Consider the following 23,162-nt stretch of genomic DNA (forward strand, 5'->3'; position numbering starts at 1 on the left):
AATTTTCTTTTAATCTTTCAAGGCTCTCCCGGTCTCTTTTTGGGAGGGCCATTGAATAGGTCCAGGCCGCGGCTGGGATGTTGTCCAGGTCCGTGTAGATGGCTTTATTGGCACAGTGTCGTTGTATGTGATAGATAATCGGAATATTATTTTCATTTTGAATACAGCCTTTTCTGTTTGCGTTTGGAGTCAGGATGGCCGAGCGGTCTAAGGCGCTGCGTTCAGGTCGCAGTCCACATTTGTGGGCGTGGGTTCGAATCCCACTTCTGACAGTCTTTTTACCAATGAAAGATATTGACATAACCTTTTAAATTCATAATTACCGGTTGTTAATCAATGATTGAGTTTTTGGCGATTTTTCAGACACTTGACCATTTTATGTGTCTTAAACACTTGAAGAAATACAAAAATTTAGCAGTATACTAATTTTTATTTTATTTTTAATGATTTCTTCTTAACAACAGCATGGATTAGAAACCATATGGGACTTGTTCTTGGTGAACATGGCTCTGTATAGTTGGATTAGCGAGTCTTTGCGCTTCGGGTATTTTCGGTTTTTGCCCTCACCATCTAATTTTTATAGCTAACACATGCGTTTCGATAGCAAAAACAAATTAAATGTATCCTCACGCTAACCATATCCATTAAATATTTTTTAAGCACATATTTGAGATGGTGGGGACAAAAACAAATTATTTACATTGACTGCAAAAACTTAAACATGGTTAAGGTTACATTGTGCAAATAAAAATGTAAACAACCGAAATAAAGCGTTGCCAAATCACGGACAGGTTACTAACAGCTGATTTACAACAGTCAAATTAATTTTTGTATTTAACTATTTTTTTTTTAAATTTTCAAAATTTCAACGATTAATCCTTCATATACTATTTATTTTTTAATTTTATTAATTTTTATTTTAATTTATCGAATATTGACTACTACAGTTGTTGTGACTCAACTGGAGCGAAAGGACTTCCTTAATTATTAAAACGAACCAACGTGTTCTGCTGAAATAATAAAAAAAAATATTAATTAAATAATTATTAAGGATAATAAATAAGTTGTGTGTAATTTTACAGACGCGACGCTCGACGCTTTGTGTGAAAACAGTATTTATATAGGTTATGAAAAATGAACGTTAAGAAATATTTATATACACACACACACACACATTAAAACTTCAAACTTGTCTCTGGAGTCTCTGGATGCAATATAGCGCATTTATCTGTCAATCATGGCGGATAACACATCATTCGTTACTATCTCTGGTGCTGCTCTTTCTTATTTAATTTATGAAAATGTCAAAACTGTTAGTGATCAGGTAAATAAAATTATTATTATTAATATTCTTAATAATATAATTAAAAAATATTTTTTAATAATTTTCTTGACTGAAAATAAATACGTTTTACATATGAGCAAGGTTTAACCTAAAACTCGATTCAAATCGGCGGCTTGTTTATGTTTAAAAATAAATAAACGTATAAACAATAATTGTAAATGTTTTTATTTTACAGATGGGATTTTTGGTTGGTGAAGTCTTGACGTATGTTACCAAAAAAGTAACTGATACAGACAGACAAGTCGATTCCACGGAACTGCATATCAGTAAGTTGTAACTTGACACAAAAATTAAATTTAATTATTAAAATTTTTTTTTTTATTTATTTTTTAGATATCAGAGGAGTTATGCCGCTGTTGTCAGCTGAGTCAATTTACAATTCGGTTGGAAAAATTGATGAGGGAAAATTGAAGGAGTTTGTCAATGGCAGAGAAAATGAAATTGTTGGGTGGTATCGTTTTAGATTAAATAGCTCGCTGTTTCCTTCTTTGCGGGACAAAGTATTACACAAACAGTTTGAGAATATATTTTGTGATGATGATAATGATAAGCAGCATTTTATTGCTGGCATGCTGAGTTACAATGTCACCGAAAAGAAAAATACTCATAAATTTAGACTTGTGCTTTCGCATAATAAAAATGGGTAATTATTTATTTTATTTTTTTTTATAATTATGAATTTAAAAGACATCTGATAAATTAAAAAATTTTTTTTTTTAATTTAAAGCTGTGAGAAATTAAAAAAATAATTATTTTTATAGGAATCATCATCCAGTGCAACTAAAAATTAATAATTTGGGAGCAGATGCATCTAGATTTGACGGGTCTGATTACAAACCAACACCTATCAAGCGTGTTAATGCTGTAAAAGATCATTTTTCTAGACTAGTTGATAAATTACAGTAAGTATTTTTAGTTTTTTAGGACATTGAAAATTAACAGACAATTATCTATATTATTAAGAGAATAAGAAAAATTTTGTGCCCAGGATAGTCATATGATAAAATAGGTTTTATAATGAATAAATAACCTTGTATCTCGTCAACTACTGACATTTTTAAAGAGATAAGCTATCCACATGAATTTTTCGTATATTTTATATATTTATATATTCCACAAATACCATATATATATATAATATATAAAAATTGCCATGTGGGTACTTAAATAAAAGGTCTCGATGAGTGTAACATCGGGATGAGCTTATATCTTTAAAAATGTCAATAATTAAGAAATGACCTTGTATCTCGTGAACTATTGACATTTTTAAAGAGATAAGCTCATCCCGATGTTACACTAATCGAGACCGTTCATTTGAGTACCCACATCAATTTTTCATATACTTTATATATTTATATATTTCACAAATATCATATATATATATAAAATATATAAAAATTGCCATGTGGGTACTCAAATGAAAGGTCTCGATGAGTGTAACATCACGATGAGCTTATTTCTTTAAGAATGTCAATAATTAAGAAATTACCTTGTATCTTGTGAACTATTGACATTTTTAAAGATATAAGCTCATCCCGATGTTACACTCATCAAGACCTTTCATTTAAGTACCCACATCAATTTTTCCTATATTTATATACATATATGTAAATATGAAAAATATATCAAAAATGGATGTGGGTACTCAAATGAAAGCTCTTGATGAGTGTAACATCGGGATGAGCTTATATCTTTAATAATGTCAATAATTAAAAAAGTACAGTTCAATTTAACACACGTCATTATTTGATAATAAGCACATAGTGACTGCAAGGTTGCTAGTTCACTAGCATTAATAATTGTTTAAATCTTCTAAAAATAAAATTTTTAAACAAAATTTTTCTTGCTATAGTTTATTAGCTAAAAAATAAATTTTGATAAAAAAAATGTATTTAATTAAAGGATTAATTTCGTGAAAACTCCAGCGTACGATTCTATAGTAACGATATCCCAAGCAGCGGAGCGTCATCTCAAGAATCTAGTTGCCGCAGTATTACAATCAGATCGTGAGTTGCTCGAGTTAGAAAATGAAATCAAGGAGCTGCAAAGAGAAATCGAAAGTACCCGGTTGCAAAACACAGAGCCAATGCACATTGATAATTACCCAAGCGGTGAACCAGCGGAGATGATAAAGAAGGGCTTGGAAGACTTCAGCGGTAAATCTTATCAATTTTCCAGCGAGGTAACTGTTACTAAAGTTCAGAATAAGAAACCCAATGAAAGTCAGATTTTAAGTCCCTCAGTATCATTAAATATTAATAATAAGTGTTTAAATAATGAAAATTTTAAAAAGTCTCAGTCTCAGTCTCCAGTTCCACGATCTTACAGTAGTGCGGCTAAAAAGTCCTTTGATAAATCAGACTGATTGTAGTACTTAAATTAAGCTATATATTTTTCATTAATTATTATTTCTTTTTAATTGTTCAATTCAGTAATTATTAAATTTAAAGTTTAAACTTGTCTATTATCCAAAGAAGATTATTAAAAAAAAATTTAAGACCTGTAAGGATTGTTGTAAATATTTCTTACGTTGAAATAAAATAATTTAGTCTTCATATTGATTATTTTTTATAAATACTGTTTAAATTATTAAATAAAATTATTGACTCGGATAATTTTTTTTTCTAAGTTAAAAAATCACATTATAAAATATCAGCTGGGTTATTGGGAAGCCCGGTAATTTCCCAGATGGTCGCTGCGAGTCTTCGCGAGTGCTCGAGGACACACGAGGACGTTGCCAGACCAAGATGAACACAGTAGAGTTCGTAAATCCTCATTTTATTTGATGACACTTTTGGGAAGTAAATTTGCGATAATTTTTTGTAGTAATCACCGCAGAGTATTCCTGGTACTGGTAAACTTTTCATTTGTTGGTTTAAGTAAGTCTTGCATTTGAGTGGAGATCCCTGAGACATAAAATATTTATAATTATATTATTTATTGATGAAAAAAAATTATTATAAATAATTTATTGATAAAATAATAATAACTAACTTTTGAATGAAATATTAAATTAATATTTAGTTACTTTGACATTAAAGTTAATTGTCACTTGACAAATGTTTAATTTTATTTAACAATTAAACTAATTATAAAAAATTATTTTTAAAAAATTGCATTATTAATTTTTTTTTAATTTCTACATGTTAATTTTTTTTTGCCATAATAGTTCTGAAAATTATTTAATATCTGCTAAATTAACTTTCATCTAGTTACTTAAAAAATGGCTGTAACTCATGAAATATTAAGTTTTGAGAAAAAAATTATGAGACCAAAATTGTAGCTTAGAAAATTTCCTATAAAAAATTTTTTTTATACTATGGGGATATCTTCAATATTTTAGGAGATATAATTAGTAATTTAAATAGTGCTCACATATTGAAAAATAAAAAATCATTATCTAGTCATTATAAAAATGGCTGTAACTCCTAAAATATTGATTTTATCAAAATATTATAAGACCAAAATTGTAGCTTATTAAATTTTCTATGAAAAACTTTTTAATACTATGGGGTTATCTTTAATATTTTAGGAGATATAATTTAATTTGTAACTTAAACAGTCTTTAGATAGTGAAAACTGAAAAATCATTATTTAGTCATTAATAAAAATGGCTATAACTCCTAAAGTATTGATTTTATCAAAAAATTATGAGACCAAAATTGTAGCTTCTTCAATATTCTAGGAGATAAAGTGTCATTACTTACAGAGCTATCTTCAAACCAAAGAAAATACGCGTAATTAAAAGTAGTATCCTTCCACATAACCGAAAAGTGTCCTTCCTGCAGATGATTCCTACTCTGATTAATCATCGTCCAAATTTTCTTCTTCGTCAGCGCCAGAGTCTCCAAATTAGTAAAATCCAGCGTGGGCGCCGTGAGCCGATGAGTCGAGCGATCGATGTAAATAAAGTGCACCAGCCCGGGAAACTCTTCAAGATATTTGTTGATTGTTAGGGAAGTTCTCGTAAATACAGACAACACATTAAGGAATAATACAACAAGCATTGCGTATGAAATACAGTAAGCAGATACCTAAACCATATACCAGCTAAAGAAAATACTATCAAAAGGATATGATCCAAGTGAGAAATTTTTCAGCGCTTTGACTTTAAGAAAGTCACTGAAGTCATTGAATTTCTGGCGGACTAGCCTGCTGACAGTTACAATAACATCGCAGCCGAGCTTTAAGACACTTCTGTCGAAGCAAGTCAGCCTGAGTAGCTCTATCATGGTGTCAATTAGTCCCGGCATGTTTGACTCTATTTGCAGGAGAGATTCCGAGTCGCGTTGCTTGAAGAAGTCCATGTACTTGCGTCTTAAGAACTCCCACTTTACTTGGAGCCTGCGTTGGCACATGTCCACGTCGTTGTTGACATGCGATCGGTATTTCTTGATCCCGTCAACAGTTTTTTTAATCGCAGAGTCAAATGAATCGAAGCTCGGCCTCAGCTCGTCAAAGTCTCTTTGAGATTGCAGAGAACTCGCGACATTCAGGTGATAAAAGCTCTCGTAAAGTCCGGAAGATATCGCCTGGTTGGTCACTTCCATGATGGTCAGTAAATTTATTCCTGGACTCAGTTGGAATATATGAACCACATTGGCCGTCCGAGTCTGCTCTGAGCCTAGCAAAACTAGCTGGCTGTACAGACCGTCCTCGGCTAGCGAGCAAAGACCTTATGGCAATACAAAATTAAAAATTTAAAAATTTAATTTTATAAAAAACGAATAAGTTATTATAAAGATATTATTACTTGTGTAATTGTAATAAGGAGTATTGCTATTTTATTTTCTTTTTCTTTTATTTTTTATAATTTGCTATTATTGCGCATGAGTAGCAATAGCTAACTCATCATTAGTCCTTTCACTCAGTAATTTGTAATTTGTATATAAAATCACTATGCTAGCTATCAGTCATCTTATTATATATTAAAAAATTTTTTTATATACTAACTACTGTATTATTAACCCTGTTAATGGCCTAGGCTGTTGGGTTTGTTTATTTAAATAAAATAAAATAAAATTACTTAAAAATGTACAAAGAGAATATTTATAAAATCTGTGCGATGGAGGAATCCCTTGACCCCCTGGGCTGTCCTACCGGGTATATGACTGTATCACTTGCTAACTTAGTTGCAAAATAGCGTTAATTTATGTCTACACTGAAAAAAAAATTAACTTGAATCAAGAGAAAAATTCTTGAATCGAGGAAATAATTTTGAAGAGTTTCATTGTCTTGAATCAAGACGAAAAATTCTTGAATTGAATAATAGAAAGAAAAATTTTTTAGTTTAAGAATTTTTCTACTTAAATCAAGAAGATGAAATTCTTCAAAATTATTTACTTGATTCAAGTAAATTTTTTTTTTTTTGTATAATTACTCAAATTTTACTTTTACAAATCTGTTACTTTTTTCTTTTGTTATTTTTATTTTTATGTTTACCTTGTTTACCATCAAAAAAATAATTACTTTGTAAAGATTATTAACCCTGTTAATGGCTACGGCTTTTAGGTTTGGTTGTTTGTAAATAAGTAAATAAATAAATAAAATAAAGTCCTTTTTCAAAACAAAAAAAAAAAAGCAAAGACCTTCATTCACTGAAGAATCTCTTGAGTCGTTGAACAAGTGCATTATGTCAGCTGACGTGGGGTTCGCCAGCTTGCTGTCGATGCTTAGCGGCTCTTCCGGGGAGGAATTACTCTGGCTCCAGAGCAAGTCTGCAGCTTCTGCTCCCTCGGGCTTTTCATTGTCGCTAATCACTTTGCACAGCAGGACCATCAGCAGAATGTCTGCTGCGTTGAGGTCCTGCGCGTTTTTTGTTGAGTATAAGGAGAGAAATTTGTGGTCTACTAATACTAGAACGTGCACGTTCGGAAAGTCAGACTGAGCTTTTAGCTTATCGGCTGCATCGCGAAGGATTTTTAAGGTTGATGATGCTAAGTCTGCGTTTACGGACAGTTGTTCCACTGATTCTGTTAAGAGACTTTGCTCTTCTTCGCGGAGCTCTTTCCAAGCGTCTAGAAGAGAAGAGACCAGCTGAGCTTTATGTTTGCTTGTTTTTAATCTAAAATCATAATTTTTTTTTTTTTTTAATAAGAATTTTATTTTAATTAATTAAATATTATTTAATAATAATTTAAATTTAATTAACTAAATATTATTATTTAATAACAATTTTTTATTAAAATTAGCGATCTAATCAATTTTTTTTATTTAATAAGAACTTTAATTTAATTAATGAAATATTATTTAATAATAAATCTAATTTAATTAATTAAATATTATTATTTAATAATAATTTTTTATTAAAATTAACCATTTAATTATTTTTTAAAAAATACTATTTTTAAAATTGCTTTGAAATAAATAATTTGTTAAAAAAATATATAATTTCTGTCGAATTTGGTATTAATTAAATTAATGATGAGAAAAAAAGTTTGTAAATACATACAAAGCAACATCAGGCCCACAAATATGACCCACAATAGTTATACAAACTCCCAAAGTTCTCTTCATCAGCTCAGTGTCATCCGTAGCAACATAAATAAATGTGTAACCCATAAAATCATCAAACACCATGTTAGTGCCATCCTGACACTTCATTGATGAATACGAATTACCGAACTGTGTTGTCATTACTTGCTGGGACGTCACTATCGGTGAAAATAGTTGCATTAAAATATTTCCACTCAATAGCATTGAATTTTCATCCTAAAAATAAATAAAATTAATCATTAGAAAAAAAAAATAGAGTTAGCAGATACTTTTGACAATTTTTTTATTTTTCCTAAAAAATAAACTAATTTTAAAAAATTATTTTTAAAAAATTGAATTTTTTATTTTTTTTCATTTTGAAATGTCAATTTTTTTTTTCCATAATTTATTGCTTTTCAAATTATTAAATATATGATAAATTAATTCTCATAAATAAAAGTGAAAATTAATTAAATTACCTCTTCAGATATCAATCCTTGTAATTTTGCCAAACTTTCCATATGATTAGTAAATTTTTTATTACACTTTGTAAACAAGACATCGTTGAGATGGTCGAAAATTAACAGACCTTTCATTGTATTATTTTTTTGTTTTATATAAAAGTAACAAAAATAAATACAAAATTAACACAATACCACTATCAAAACTTAATATTAATAAAGTACAATTATTAATTAATAACTTAAAATTAACTGTTTAATATTTATGTCAATTAACTTGTAATTAACAGATGTCATATAACCATGTGGAACTGATTGGTATTGTTATTTTTTTCTGACAGCTCTTAACCCCTTCGGAGTTCACGCGCAACTGGCGCCACTGCGGGCGTTTTTGAAAGCTCCAAATCATTTTATTGACTTCAGTGATTATTATGACAGCATGTAAAATAATTGTAAAAAAAATTATGACAATAAAGTTAGCTGTCACTTGATTAATTTTTAATTTTATTTAACAACTTAATTAATTCTAAAAAATTATTTTTAAAAAATTGCATTTTTAATTTTTTAAAATTTCTACAAGTCCATTTGTTCAATAATTTTTTTTTTTTGTCATAATTTATTTATTAAAGAAAATTACAAAAAATTGTAAAGTGAAAGCTAAATTTAACGTCATATAAAAAATTAATTAAATAATTAAAATTTGTGAGGAAATAATTAGGCAAAATTTAGTTTTTCTAAATAAATTTTATATAGCAAAGAAATAATACATTTAAATAAAGTACACTATTAAGAATAAAAATTTGCACTCATTAAATTTTATTATAATATATATATTTTTATTATTATTATTATATATAACTATTTATTATTATTAATTATTTACTTAACAAACAAATCAAGTCTACTGTAATTACCATATTGCAAAACTATTAATTACATAAATATATTTATCACAACAGCTACATATCTATATTGACCCTTTTACCAATTCCTTAAATTCATTCGTATATTTATATAATAATTAATTAATTAATTAATTAATTAATACAATATTTTCGATATATATTCAAACCATATTATTTTTTTTTTATCAACAAATAATTAATATTCAGACAAGTATGTATATAATTAAACAGATAAGAACAATTTGACTCTGAGGGAAGATATAATTCGTTGATAGCCTGAGCATATATATTTAATTAATTATTTTCTTGATAATTGTTTAGAATTTTTAATAAATTATATACAGATTTTATTTCTTCTTTAAAAAAATTATTTTTTCTATTGTAAATTTTTAAATGAAGATAAATAGCCCAAATGTTTTTTTTTCTTCAACATCTAACAAATAATTAATTTTAGATAATTATAATTAATTTTAGACGAGAAATTAATTAATTTTAATTAATAATATTAAAATGATTATTTTTGTATTTCTTCCCAAGATAAAAATAAAACAATTGGGCTTTTCATCTTAAAAATAGATTTTAATGAAAATAAATAATGTAATAATAATAAATACAATATATATTAATAATAATAGTGTATATAGTAACAATGCATCGTTTCTAACACTAAAAGATTATTAACACAGTGATTAACCAGAAACTTTCAACCGATCTAAGCATACAATGCTTATATAATACATATTAATATTAATTATTTATTTCTTCACAATAGGTATATTTATTACAAATAATAAATAATAAATTTTCATGTATACTTCAATATATATATTTATAATTACGTTAAAATATTCACTGCGCGATCCTTGCGATCGCAAATTACATCCCGTCATCCCTTATTAAATCTCACTCACTCGCTAATTCCACAGGGATTTATATTATTATTAATAATATGACAAGGACAACATTAAAACGTTCAACAGCCATAAATGTATGTGTATATATAATATTTAAATATATATATATATGTATATCTAACATCTATAACTACGGTAAGTAATCAAACAATAATAAAGCTTACAATTGGTCTTGTGTCTTGATTTAAATTTAATATTAAACATTTAATTTAATTTAATTGATAATAATAATCGATAATTTATAGTGAACAACGTGGCACCGGCCGATACGAGTGAATTTTCATCAGGACGCCAGGGTAATAAAACTGATCCCCGATTCTGGTGACGGAGCGTCAGTTGTATTGAAAGATCAAAGGATTCTGGTGCATAAGAGTTTTATTACATATCCAAGGAACGCGCAGAGTTTTCAATGGTGTAGATACTTTCATTGGATAAGGCTGATTCAATTATTGTCTTCTTAGTCATAAGGTCGCTCTTTTTATATTTCTTCATTTTTTTTTCTTCTTAATTTTTATTTCTTCTTTATTAAAAATTTTTTGTTATTTCTTCTTTGTTAAAAATTTTTTGTTATTTCTTCTTTGTTAAAAATTTTTTGTTATTTCTTCTTTGTTAAAAATTTTTTTTAATTATTTTTTATTTCTTCTTTATTTTTGTTATTTTTTATTTCTTCTTTAGTTTTGTTATTATTTTTTATTTCTTCTTTATTTTTGTTATTATATTTTATTTCTTCTTTATTTTAAATTTCTTCTTTATTTTTTATTTTTTCTTAATTTTTTGTATTTCTTCTTTATTTTAAATTTCTTCTTTATTTTTGTTATTATTTTTTATTTCTTCTTTATTTTTTTATTTCTGCATTAATTTTTTTACTTCTTCTTATATTATCTCATTTTTTTTACTCAAACTTCCTCAAATCTTTTTAAATAAAATCCTTCAATTTCTTCTCACCTCTTCTCATAACTATCATTCCCCCCACAAGAGAGTTAATTTCTGAGCGCTGATAAAAAAGGCACAGGATGCCTTTACACCTAACATAAAACTTCTCGCCACGAGGAATCTCTTTGATCTCAATCGCCGAGTAATCTTAGAGCGGCCGTGCCATCGCAAAATTTTATCAAACTATGCTAATAATAATACAATCCAATACAATACAATATATAATAATTAATTAATATAAATAATCTATGAATACACTCGTGATGACTTTATTATTTAAATTTAAATGCCGACTAACGAGCGGGTGGTGTGAGCAATTGTTTTTTCATTCAATAATTTAATAATTACATAATTACTTTGAGGAAGAAACATGCGATGGAGGAAGAAATTTACATAAGTAACTATTCCGCTAATATAAGTATCAATAGCAATTAGAATTAGTAATGTTTTATAAGATGGGAAGAAGCGAATCTGCTAGTACACTCACCATCCGTCGTATGTCTTTAATTAATTAATTTTTTTTTTTTTTATTTTTATAAATTTTATACAAATATCAACGCGTTTTAGGCCTATGCAATATTATTTGTGGTTATTAAAATGATTGACAAAAAGCTAGTTTAAAAAATTAGGCTAAAGCTTTGTAAATATATATAAGTAAAATTTTGTTTTTTTTTTGTTTAAATATATTCGATGTCTTCACCCATAAACATCTAATCAAATGCCGTATATAGGACGATATCAAGACTATCAATCGTTATTTTATTTATTGTTATTTCTTCATTGTTTTTGGTAATTAGGTATTAACAATTGCAATGCATTTACTATTGACTGGTTAAACATTTGTCCTCCATATAGGCTTTTGTATTTAATAATAATATTATAAGATAAAAAAAACCCAATTACTGACCTTGCAATTTTATTTTAATTAAAAAAAATCAACTAATAAATTAATAAATATAGTTTTTTAATTAAAATTTTATTTTTTTAATTAGAATAAAATTGCGTCAATAATTGGGTCTTTTATCTTAATAAAAAAAAATAATAATAAAATTAAATAACCAGGACAACTTAATACTGATAAAATGTTACTGTCCTACAGTAAAAATTCTGACGTATTTAAATTACAGTAATCTCCATTAATTAAATTAAACTAGCCATTTGAGGGCACTTGTTTTAAACGCACAAAAGCTGGTTAATCTGGAGATAAGTATTATAATTATAATTATAATTTGATGTGATGATGGTAACAATAATGATGATAATTTTTATGTTAATGACAGCATTAACAATGGAGTTAATTGACTACTCAATTAAAACACGCTGGGACAAACAGGTGGATTCATTTGACCGAAGACATTGAGCTCGTATAATGAAGCGAAGACTATGAAAATTAGGTACCAAACCATCAGTATTACTCCGTATCTTCGATCTAGTTTCCAGCCGTTCAAGTGAGTCGCGACTACTAGAAAGACCACGGTGGAAAGTAATGAAAGAGTTGAGTACGTAAGACCTGTAATTTAAGAACAATTTTTAATATTTAATTATAAATAAAAATTAAGGAATTGTTTTATGATTATTAATAATTTTTTTGTTAAATAAAATTAAAAAATTATCAAGTGACTTTAATTTTAATTGATAAATAAAAATTAAGGAATTATTATGATTATTAATAATTTTTAGAATTTTTTTTAATAAATAAATTATGAAAAAAAAAAAAAAATGAGAAAAAAATATTGACATGTAGAAATTTAAATAAAATAAAAAATGCAATTTTTTTAAAATAATTTTTTTGTTAAATAAAATTAAAAAATTATCAAGTAACTTTAATTTTAATTGATAAATAAAAATTAAAGAATTATTATTATTATTATTATTAATTTTTAGAATTTTTTTTAACAAATAAATTATGGCAAAAATATTGACATGCAGAAATTTAAAAAAAAATAAAAAATGCAATTTTTTAAAAATAAATTTTTTGTTAAATAAAATTAAAAAATTATCAAGTAACTTTAATTTTAATTGATAAATAAAAATTAAAGAATTATTAGTATTTTTAATAATTTTTAGAATTTTTTCAGCAAATAAATTATGGCAATAAAAAATGGAAAAAAAAAATATTGGCACGCAGAAATTTTGAAAAATAAAAAATGCAATTTTTTAAAATAATTTTTTTGTTAAATAAAATTAAAAACTTATCAAAATAATGTCATAATTATTTTAGATGAAAAAAAAAATAAGTTACCTCTACTAGTAACATTAACATGAGAACCAGGTTGGATCATGGCAGTTTGAATGAACCAAGGAAGTCCAAGACACACCAGAATATCAAAGACATTGCTGCCGACCGCATTACTCACAGCCATGTCACCCAAACCCTCTTTGATGACGGCCAGAGAGGACAGCGCGTCAGGAACACTCACTCCGGCTGCTACGAATGTCAAGCCCATAACGGTGTCTGGAATCCCTAAGGTACTTCCTGGAAGGATCAATCATTGTGTTATTAATTATTTAAATTTTTTTGGGTTAATTTTATTGATAAGTCGTGGACTTGCCGATTATTGTGATCATCCAGACCATTATGTAACTGTAGAAGCTAATCCATATCATGGAGATGCAGAAGGTAAATGGGTACCAGCTACGCCATTTCTCCTGTCGGCAGTCTGGCATTGTTGCTCGACATGTATAATGAATGGGATAGACGAGACCCCACTTGAATAGAGCCCACTGTCCACCTTCTGTCGGCTTTTCCAGAGGTGACACTTCGTTTGGATCTGGCTCTTTTGCTTTGTAATATTCTGGCTGCTTTGGAGCTGGTGGGGCTTGTGGTTGTTGTTGGATTGGTTCCTCACCCATTCCTGGTTATTTTAAAGAAGAAATAGTTATTAAATATTTATTACTATACTAATTTTTATTAAATTTATTTTTTAGTCTCAAGAACATGTTAAATTTAAAATTTTTAAAAATATTTTTGATTCTGACCTTTAAAACAATCTCAGAAAAATTAAAAATGACTATAACTCCTGAAATATTAATTTTTGAGAAAAATTGTAGTTTATAAAATTTCCTATGAAAAAGGTTATTATATTATAGGGCTATCTTCAATATTTTAGGAGATATAGTAACTTAATTAGTAATCAAAAAAAAAAAAAAAATAATAAATTATAACTAGTAACCTTGCAGTCACTATGTGACTGCCGTGACTTGTGAACTATAAATAAATAAAATTTTGCTTTATTAAATAATGACTTTTGTTAAATTGCACTGTACTTTCTTAAATATTGACATTTTTAAAGATATAAGCTCATCCCGATGATATACTCATCAAGAGCTTTCATTTGAGTACCCACATGCATTTTTATATATTTTTCATATATATATATATATATATAGATATAATATATATAAATATATGAAAAAATGATGTGAGTACTTGAATGAAAGGTCTCGATGAGTGTAATGTCGGGGTGAGCTTATATCTTCAAAAATGTCAATAGTTGACAAGATACAAGGTCATTTCTTAATTATTGACATTTTTAAATATATAAGCTCATCCCGATGTTACACTCATCGAGACCTTTCATTTAAGTATCCACATGGCAATTTTTATATATTTTATATATATATATATGGTATTTGTGGAATATATAAATATATAAAATATATGAAAAATTCATGTAGGTATTCAAATGAAAGGTCTCGATTAGTGTAACGTCGAAATGAGCTTATTATCTTTAAAAATATTAATAGTTCTCAAGATACAAGGTCATTTCTTAATTATTGATATTTTTAAAGATATAAGCTCATCCCGATGTTACACTCATTGAGACCTTTCATTTGAGTACCCACATGGAAATTTTTATATATTTTATATATATGGTATTTGTGGAATATATAAATATATAAAATATATGAAAAATTGATGTGGGTACTCAAATGAAAGGTCTCGATGAATGTAACATCGGGATGAGCTTATTATCTTTAAAAATATTAATAGTTCTCAAGATACAAGGTCATTTCTTAATTATGTATCTAGAGATAGAGCATTTTCGAATGCAGCCTAAATACTTATCATAATAAATTGACTATCGGTGAGAATGAAATGAAACTTTGAAAAGCTACAAATTCAAGTCAAGACTTTCCCAACGATATCAAATTTAGACATAAAACCCCATCATAATTTTTCTTATTCTCTTAACGTATTAATAATATAGATTATTATTACCAACCTTGAGATCTAACTTGTTCAGTAACAGGTGAGTTAGGTCCAGTATAAGACGTCCTATCTTCTTGAAGTGACCTGTAACTCACCAAAGCACTTTCTTCAGCCGGCTCATCGTCTTTTGGTAAAAACGGTATGTTGTAAGACTTGGCCCAGCGCTCTAGCCGACTGTTGTAGGACAAAACGACACAATAAACCCCGTACATGATCAGCATGAAAAGCGACTCCGACCTACAAAAGAAGCTTAAGCTTTACCAAAAATCCTCTCCAAGCTTGATATGACATTTATTGTCATACTATGTAATAAAATAAAATACCAAGATATTATTTCATTGTAAATGGTGCCAAGCATGATAAGAATAGAGATGAAGTAAAAGAAACTGTCACGGCAGAGCGGCCACCAGTTGAGTTTCGACACTGTCGTGGTACACAATCCGCAGACGGATATTACAAACATGATATTAAACACTGCGCTTCCAATTACTCCGCTGACACCGATGTCATCTTTGGCGAAGAAGACACCGATTATAACAGTCGCCAATTCCGGCGCCGATGAACCAGCTGCCATGAACGTCGCTCCGGCAACATCTGGAGTTAATCTCAATTCTTCGCAAATCCGGTCCAAACTAGCGACGAAGTAATCGTCGCAGACTATTGCTAGTCCCAGGAAAGTGTAGACTGCGACGAGGATGTGGATGATAAGACCTCCGTGTTTTCTCGCTCCAGGACCCATCACCGGCCTGGGAAACTGCTCGATCGCAGGCGGGCTGCAGTTTGCGCGTTTCGGCCTCCATGTAGGATTCGCGGACCTCGGCGCGGCTGTTGTTAGAACTTGAGTCTATTAAAGTTAATAAAATTATTAAATATCTGCTAAATTAATTTTAATTAATTAATTACATTAAATTTAGTTTTAATTACACAATTTTTAATTTTTTTCAACAAAGAAATTTGTTCCAAAAAATTGCATTTTTAATTTTTATAAATTTCTACATGTCAAATTTTTTTTTATCACTTTTTTTGGCTTAATTTATTTATTACAAAAATTATTAAATATCTGGTGAATTAATTTTCATTAATTAATGACATTTAATTAAGCTTTAACTTGATAATTTTTAATTTTTTTAAATTTCTGCATGTCAATTTTTTTGACATAATTTATTTGTTACAAAAATTATTAAATATCTGCTAAATTAATTTTCATTAATTAATGACATTAAATTTAGCTGTCACTTGACAATTTTTTAATTTTTTTTTTTAACAAACAAATTTATTCCAAAAAAATTACTTTTAAAAAATTGTATCTTTCATTTTTTTTTAAATTTCTACATGTCATTATTTTTTCTAATTTTTCTCGATGAAAATTAATTTAGAATATATTTATAATAATTTTATAACAAATAAATTATGACAAAAAAGAATTGAAACGTAGAAATAAAAAAATTTTGAAATGCAATTTTTTAAAAATAATTTATTTCTCAAAAAAGTAATTAAATATCTAACTAAATTAATTATTTATATTCAATTAAATTAAAATTAATAATAATAATATATTACCGAATTGGCGGTAGCGTTAGCCTCCTTCTTGACAGCCGGTTCGCTCGCCTTGTCCTTAGAAGAGTCTTTTGTCTTAGGCGAGGGTGTTGTTTCCACCTTGGGCTTCTCTTTCGCTTGCTCAACCGCCTTGGGAGCTTCGGTTACTTCTTCTTTCTTTTGTTCTGCAGGCGTTGAAGTCGGCTTCTGAGTCGCTGGTTGTGTAACTGTCGTCGGGACTCCCAATTCTGGAGGAGATGTCGACGCAGAGTATGACGACGTCGCTAATTGAATAATTATGTACACCAGAAACAATCCTAGGTGCAAAGGCCATTTTTGTCGATGAGACAGTCTTCTTCGCATGCTTATAGGCTGCAAATAAATTGGCTAAGTAATTAAATAAAATTTTTAATAAATTAATAATGAGAAGAATATATTAATGACAAGTACTATTGATTAATATATTTATAAAAACTACAAAATGTCTAATTTCAGTATTATAAAAAAAAATTTAGCGCTATCGAGCGGTAAGCCATAACTTTATTTATTTATTTATTTATTTCTAAGGTCATAAAGTTTACTTTTTGTGACCATACATTATTTAAAATATTTGTTTTGTTTTTTTTTTGTTAAGGTTGTGATACTGAAATTAGCAAACAGCTGACAGTTCTTAAAATTTTTATAACTAATCAATTATTTTGAAAATTTCAAAATTTTAATTTTTCCAAAATGAAATTATAGTATGAAAATTAATGTAGCATATATTTAATCATTTTAAACATTTTATAACAAATAAATTATGGCAAAAAAAATTGACATCTGGAAATTTTACAAAATAAAAAATGCAATTTTTTAAAAATTATATGACATTAAATTTAGCTGTCACTTCACAATTTTTTAAATTTTCTTTAATAAATAAATTATAGCAAAAGAAATAATTAAAATAATGGACTTGTAGAAATTTTACTAAATTAAAAATGCAATTTTTTAAAAATAATTTTTTAGAACAAATTTTTTTGTTAAAAAAAATTAAAAAATTTTCAAGCGACAGCTAAATTTAATATCATAAAAATGATTGTTTGGAACAAATCATTTTGTTGAATAAAATTAAAAAATTGTCAATGATTGCTAACTTGAATTTCACAATTATAGTTAGCAGTCTTTGGACAACTTTTTTAACAAAAAAATTACATTTTAAAAATTGAATATTCAATTTTTTTTAATTTCTACATGTCAATTTTTTTTCTATAATTTATTTGTTACAAAAATGATCAAAAATCTGGTAAATTAATTTTAATTTTTAAAAAACTTCATGTGGAATTTTTTTGATAAGTTTTTTTCGTTAAAATTTAATTATTAATATTTTTTCAGACATCTTTAACGAAATTCATCCAGTGTACTGTCAACGTCATTTGAAAATAAAGTTTCTTGAAAGTTTTAGTATGATTGGATCCCGAAACTTAATGCGAAGCAGTAAACACCCCCGAGACACGATTAACACTATAGAATCGAGGAGAACAAAACAAAATTCGGAATAATATAGTGAGTCAGTAAATCTGATTGGAATACTGTATACGAAAAGTGTTAAGTACACGGAGTAGATTGGAGTAGAGTACATAACCCGGATCGATCGGGCAGCGGGTCACAGATGAGAAATACACAAGAAACTTGAATAGTTTTATTCATTGGAGGAAAACAGATGAGTCAACGTTTTGTAAAGCATCGGAAAACTCTCTTTATATATCTGTCAAATATATATCGGATTTAGCTATTCACTACATATCGACCGTCCACTTCACCCCTCTCTGTTTTCCATTCTCATTCTCTCTTCCTATTTAATTGTCTCGCTGCCATCCTCCTTCTATAATTGTTTTATTACCGAGTAATAGTCAATTAAAACCTTCCTGATTTAATTGATAAATCTCAGCAATTATAGCAAACTTGTTAACAGTACTGGAGAAACAAGTTTTAAGAAAAATTTAATCCTCAGCTTGTTAACGCAAAGTATTATGTCCGGGAAATAATCTTTGAACCTCAGCCAAAGTATCATCGATTTTAAACTACAGAAATTTCATTCGAGCTCTTTTTTAAAGTTTCTTCTTCAATAGATGATACACTGAAAAAATAAAACTATTTAAAATATATTTTCTTAACACTAGAACGTGGTCTTTAAAATTTTTTCTGAAGAATTGATCGAATTTATTATAGTAATTTTTATTTAATTCAAGTAAAGTAATTATTTTTTTTTTAATAATAGGAGAAATATATATTGTTAATAAATTAATTAGTATAATTAATAATTTTGCTTCATTAAATAATGACTTTTGTTAAATTGCACTGTACTTTCTTAACTATTGACGTTTTTAAAGATATAAGCTCATCCCGATGTAACCCTCATTAAGAGCTTTCATTTGAGTACCCACATGCATTTTTGATATATTTTTCATATATTCATATATATAATATATAATTTCACGAGATACAAGGTCATTTCTTAATTATTGATATTTTTAAAGATATAAGCTCATCCCGATGTTATACTCATTGAGATCTTTCATTTAAGTACCCAGATGACAATTTTTATATATTTTATATATATGGTATTTGTGAAATATATAAATATATAAAATATATGAAAAATTGATGTGGGTACTCAAATAAAAGGTCTCGATGAGTGTAACATCGGGATGAGCTTATATCTTTAAAAATGTCAATAGTTCACAAGATACAAGGTAATTTCTTAATTATTGACATTTTTAAAGATATAAGCTCATCCCGATGTTACACTCATCAAGAGCTTCCATTTGAGTACCCACATGGCAATTTTTATATATTTTATACATATGGTATTTGTGAAATATATAAATATATAAAATATATGAAATAATTGATGTGGGTACTCAAATGAAAGGTCTTGATGAGTGTAATACTAGAATGAGCTTATATCTTTAAAAATGTCAATAGTTGACAAGATACAAGGTCATTTCTTAGTTATTGACATTTTTAAAGATATAAGCTCATCCCGATGTTACACTCATCGAGAGCTTTCATTTGAGTACCTACATCAATTTTTCATATATTTTATATATATATATATATATATATATATATATATATATATGGTATTTCTGATATATATAAATATATGACAAATTGATGTGGGTATTCAAATGAAAGGTCTCGATGAATGTAATATCGGGATGAGCTTATATCTTTAAAAATGTCAATAGTTAACGAGATATAATTTAATTTCTTAATTATATATCTAGAGATTTTTCTTATTCTCTTAATAATATATGAATTAAATTATTAATTCGTTTAATTTAAAAAAAAAAATGAAACAAATGGATTTTTCCAACAAAAATAACTTTCAGTCATTAAACTTCCGACGTTTTATTTATCATTCTTGTCCCCAGATTGACTTGTCAGCCGCCAGAGAAAACCAAACGCCTGCAATCAGGGTGAAGATGATAGGGGAAAAAAAACGAGGGATCTCATACAGAGCAATCCTTATTAAGTTACCCTCCAGTCATTCATCCTGATAAAATACCCTGGCACTTTTAGTATCACCCTCAAAGATAACACCGAACAAAAATGATAAATAAAATCTCTTGTTATATTTAAGAGTGTTATTAAATTTTATCTCTTACTCGAATTAATTTAACTTAATCTTTTTCTTTTTTCAGGTACTTTTCTCTTCTGGCCATTAATTGCATTACTATTACAACAATGCAATCACAATCAGAAACTGTAATTACATCAAACACAAGTTGCGCAATAACAACGATAAGTAGTGGCTACAACTTCCGCTAACTGTAAACTTCTTCAAAGTCCTTCGAAGTAAACTACAAAAACAAATATATTTATGAATTATTTTATTTTTTTATTTTGATCGATATTTATAGTAAATTATAAATTATAACTTCTTTTTTCTTTTTTTCATAATGTTGATCAATATTTTGTGATAAAAATTACTCATATTTTTCTTATCAGAAAATTGCTAGTTTAAATGTATAAATATTGATTTTAATAATTGTATAATTATTTTATTTTTAACACTTATTTTAAAAAATAAAATAAAAATATAAATTAAAAGAAATTTAATCATTTTTTTTAATAAATAAATTTGTTAATAAAATTTATTTATTTGTTAAATAATACAGAAAAATCAAAATGTCTTTTGATTAAAAAAAAAAAAAAAAGTAGAAAACAATTATTACATAAAAAAAAATGGAAATTAATTTAGCAGATATTTGATAATTTTAATAAATTTTTTAACAAATAAATTATGGCAAAAAAAAATTTTTAAAAATTAAAAATGCAATTTTTTTAGACAAATTTATTGTTAAAAAAAATCGAGTGACAGCTTAATTATATTTAAATTCATTTAGCAGATATTTAATAATTTTTTAAACAAATAAATTATTGCAAAAAAATTGAAAAGAAGAAATTTAAAAATGTTAAAATTGCTATTTTTCATTATTTATTAAAAAATAGTCGAGTGTCTGTTAAATTTAATTTAATTAATAAAAATTAATTTAGGAGATATTTAATAATTTTTTTAACAAATAAATAATTGCAAAAAAAAAATTGAATCGAAGAAATAAAAAATTGCAATTTTTTAAAAACAATTTTTCCAATAAATTTATTTATTAAAAAAAAATCAAGTGACAGCTTAATTAAATGCAATAATTATATTTAAATTAATTTAGCAGACATTAAATAATTTTTTTAACAAATAAATTATTGCAAAAAAAATTAAAAAGAAGAAATAAAAAATATAATTTTTTCACCAAATTTATTTATTAAAAAAAAATTCAAGTAACTGCTAAGTTAAATACCATAAAAAACAACTAATTCAAGTGATTACTTTTCAGAAGACATTGATTCGAATAAAGATCTCCCCTAGAAGCGGTAATAAAATAAATTAGCATTGAAATCGGAAATCACTCGAGTCTCGATTACGTGTCGATAGTAAATGCATCACCGTATTATAACGCAAATACCGTCGCATGGATGTCAAGCATCTAAGAATCTATAAGGTGGCAATTGAATTATAGATCCACTACTATGCGAGCAATGACGGCTACACTACAGCCAGCTCCAATACCAATACCAGGAGCCGTCGATTCAAGTAAGTATACAACATGCACACCACTCACACACACACACACCACTATACTAACATACTGGTACAATACACCTCGACTACGTAGTGAGGATGAGCGATGCCCAGGCCTTTGCGAATAATTAATCCTAAAAGTTTATTTAAAAATGGGTTATCTCTCAGGTCATGTCAACTTGTCGGTAACATGGTGAAATTATTGATTTACAAAGCCCATCCCGGGGCATCTTAATCAGCGCTGAGGATAAACTTCTTAGCTTCTTAGAGTATTAACAATCCTTACCTTAGTGCTCGGCATTTCCACTTCCGAAGTCTATTTATTGGACTATTTTATTTTTTATTTCAATGCAAGTGCTCACATGTCACCTCCACTTTTTATATTTCTTCTCTTTATTTATTTCTTCTTTTAATTTATCAATTTATTTATTTCTTCTTGGTCTTGCTGCTGATGATACTGACACCAGAACTAATGTTGCAATTGCTCTTGGTGCTTAATTTATCTTGAGACTATGTGACTAGTCTTCTTGCTCTTGAAGATGATAGTCTCCAGTGAAGATATTTGTTCTTAATAAAAAAAATCCACTTTTACACTTGTAAAAAATTATTAAAAATTGATAACAATTTTTAAATAATTGTTAAACTCTAGGCCGAGGATCGGAGACCGAGCTCGCGGCCGGTTCTCATACGCCTACGCTAGTTGACGATTATAATGGGAGCTTGAAGCTATTGGGACGCTTGCGCGCACCGGAATAGGGTTGAAGCTTTGAGTTCTGGTATTGGAGATGGAGATGGAGAACGTTGGTTCACCCAACACCCCAACCCTCAGCCCTCAATTTCATTTGCTCTTCCCCACCCTCTTCAATACACAGCTTTTAATTCTCTGGCCTCTTTATTTTACTTTTTCTATCATCCTTATCCCTCTCAGCAATATATGCCATCATAATAATATTCTTCTTTTTATCTCACCGAGGATTTACTATCACGACGTTTTTACTTCAATGAAACGCTAAAAACACGCACAGCGTGCTTTTTATTTAGTTATTTTAATTATCTTCATTGATATTATGTCTTGGATTTAATAACAATAATAATAATAAACATTTGAATGAAATATCAAATCACTTAGTTACTTTGGAAATGGATGTAGCTTTTTAAATATTGATTTTTGGGAAAAATTATGTGAGACCAAAATTGTAGCTTAGGAAATTTACTATGAAAAATGTTTTTATACTATGAGGCTATCTTCAATATTTTAG

The 23,162-nt window shown here is 27.5% G+C and overlaps 3 protein-coding genes and 1 non-coding gene across 6 annotated transcripts; 2 read left to right on the forward strand and 2 right to left on the reverse strand.

Annotated features, from left to right (window-relative positions):
* The first annotated feature begins 188 nt into the window (after positions 1-188).
* Positions 189-272, forward strand: Trnal-cag. Its single transcript has one exon. It is a non-coding gene; the product is annotated as a tRNA-Leu (tRNA).
* Positions 273-1,101: 829 nt separating this feature from the next.
* On the forward strand, positions 1,102-3,900 carry LOC123272126 (BRISC complex subunit FAM175B-like). The gene is made up of 5 exons (XM_044738791.1): positions 1,102-1,324; positions 1,521-1,611; positions 1,679-1,988; positions 2,107-2,247; positions 3,248-3,900. The coding sequence occupies exons 1-5, from the start codon at positions 1,238-1,240 to the stop codon at positions 3,708-3,710; spliced, it is 1,092 nt and encodes a 363-aa protein (XP_044594726.1). The 5' UTR covers positions 1,102-1,237; the 3' UTR covers positions 3,711-3,900.
* Positions 3,855-8,625, reverse strand: LOC123272124 (Hermansky-Pudlak syndrome 1 protein homolog). The gene is made up of 6 exons (XM_044738788.1): positions 8,299-8,625; positions 7,797-8,056; positions 6,934-7,409; positions 5,423-6,020; positions 5,053-5,311; positions 3,855-4,251 (listed from the first exon to the last, which is right to left on the reverse strand). The coding sequence occupies exons 1-6, from the start codon at positions 8,413-8,415 to the stop codon at positions 3,988-3,990; spliced, it is 1,974 nt and encodes a 657-aa protein (XP_044594723.1). The 5' UTR covers positions 8,416-8,625; the 3' UTR covers positions 3,855-3,987.
* A 2,343-nt stretch (positions 8,626-10,968) lies between these two features.
* Positions 10,969-22,638, reverse strand: LOC123271421 (probable sodium/potassium/calcium exchanger CG1090). Of its 3 annotated transcripts, none has more exons than XM_044737739.1 (7): positions 22,190-22,638; positions 16,806-17,153; positions 15,569-16,089; positions 15,259-15,482; positions 13,585-13,887; positions 13,275-13,508; positions 10,969-12,542 (listed from the first exon to the last, which is right to left on the reverse strand). In XM_044737739.1, exons 1-7 carry the CDS (start codon positions 22,202-22,204, stop codon positions 12,343-12,345), a joined length of 1,845 nt encoding a protein of 614 aa, XP_044593674.1. In that variant the 5' UTR covers positions 22,205-22,638; the 3' UTR covers positions 10,969-12,342. The 3 variants fall into 3 exon arrangements, with proteins under 3 accessions (XP_044593674.1, XP_044593675.1, XP_044593676.1); XM_044737740.1 differs by lacking the exon at positions 22,190-22,638 and adding an exon at positions 21,652-21,674; XM_044737741.1 differs by lacking the exon at positions 22,190-22,638 and adding an exon at positions 17,378-17,400.
* Positions 22,639-23,162: the final 524 nt, after the last annotated feature.

The sequence above is a fragment of the Cotesia glomerata genome, linkage group LG9, assembly GCF_020080835.1.
Source record: "Cotesia glomerata isolate CgM1 linkage group LG9, MPM_Cglom_v2.3, whole genome shotgun sequence".
NCBI lineage: Eukaryota > Metazoa > Arthropoda > Insecta > Hymenoptera > Braconidae > Cotesia > Cotesia glomerata.

Bases quoted from the DNA above. Each gene is read 5' to 3' on its own strand.
- LOC123272124 (XM_044738788.1), bottom strand. From the start codon at position 8,415: ATGAAAGGTCTGTTAATTTTCGACCATCTCAACGATGTCTTGTTTACA. The intron at 7,410-7,796 runs GTATGTATTTAC...TTATGATTTTAG, and splicing joins TGTGGGCCTGATGTTGCTTT to ATTAAAAACAAGCAAACATA. The intron at 6,021-6,933 runs GTCTTTGCTTTT...TATTGCCATAAG, and splicing joins AGATTCTTCAGTGAATGAAG to GTCTTTGCTCGCTAGCCGAG.
- LOC123272126 (XM_044738791.1), top strand. From the start codon at position 1,238: ATGGCGGATAACACATCATTCGTTACTATCTCTGGTGCTGCTCTTTCT. The intron at 1,325-1,520 runs GTAAATAAAATT...TTTATTTTACAG, and splicing joins TCAAAACTGTTAGTGATCAG to ATGGGATTTTTGGTTGGTGA. The intron at 1,989-2,106 runs GTAATTATTTAT...TTATTTTTATAG, and splicing joins CTTTCGCATAATAAAAATGG to GAATCATCATCCAGTGCAAC.
- LOC123271421 (XM_044737739.1), bottom strand. The intron at 15,483-15,568 runs GTATTTTATTTT...CTTCTTTTGTAG, and splicing joins TACAATGAAATAATATCTTG to GTCGGAGTCGCTTTTCATGC. The intron at 13,888-15,258 runs GTTGGTAATAAT...TAAAATAACCAG, and splicing joins TGAACAAGTTAGATCTCAAG to GAATGGGTGAGGAACCAATC.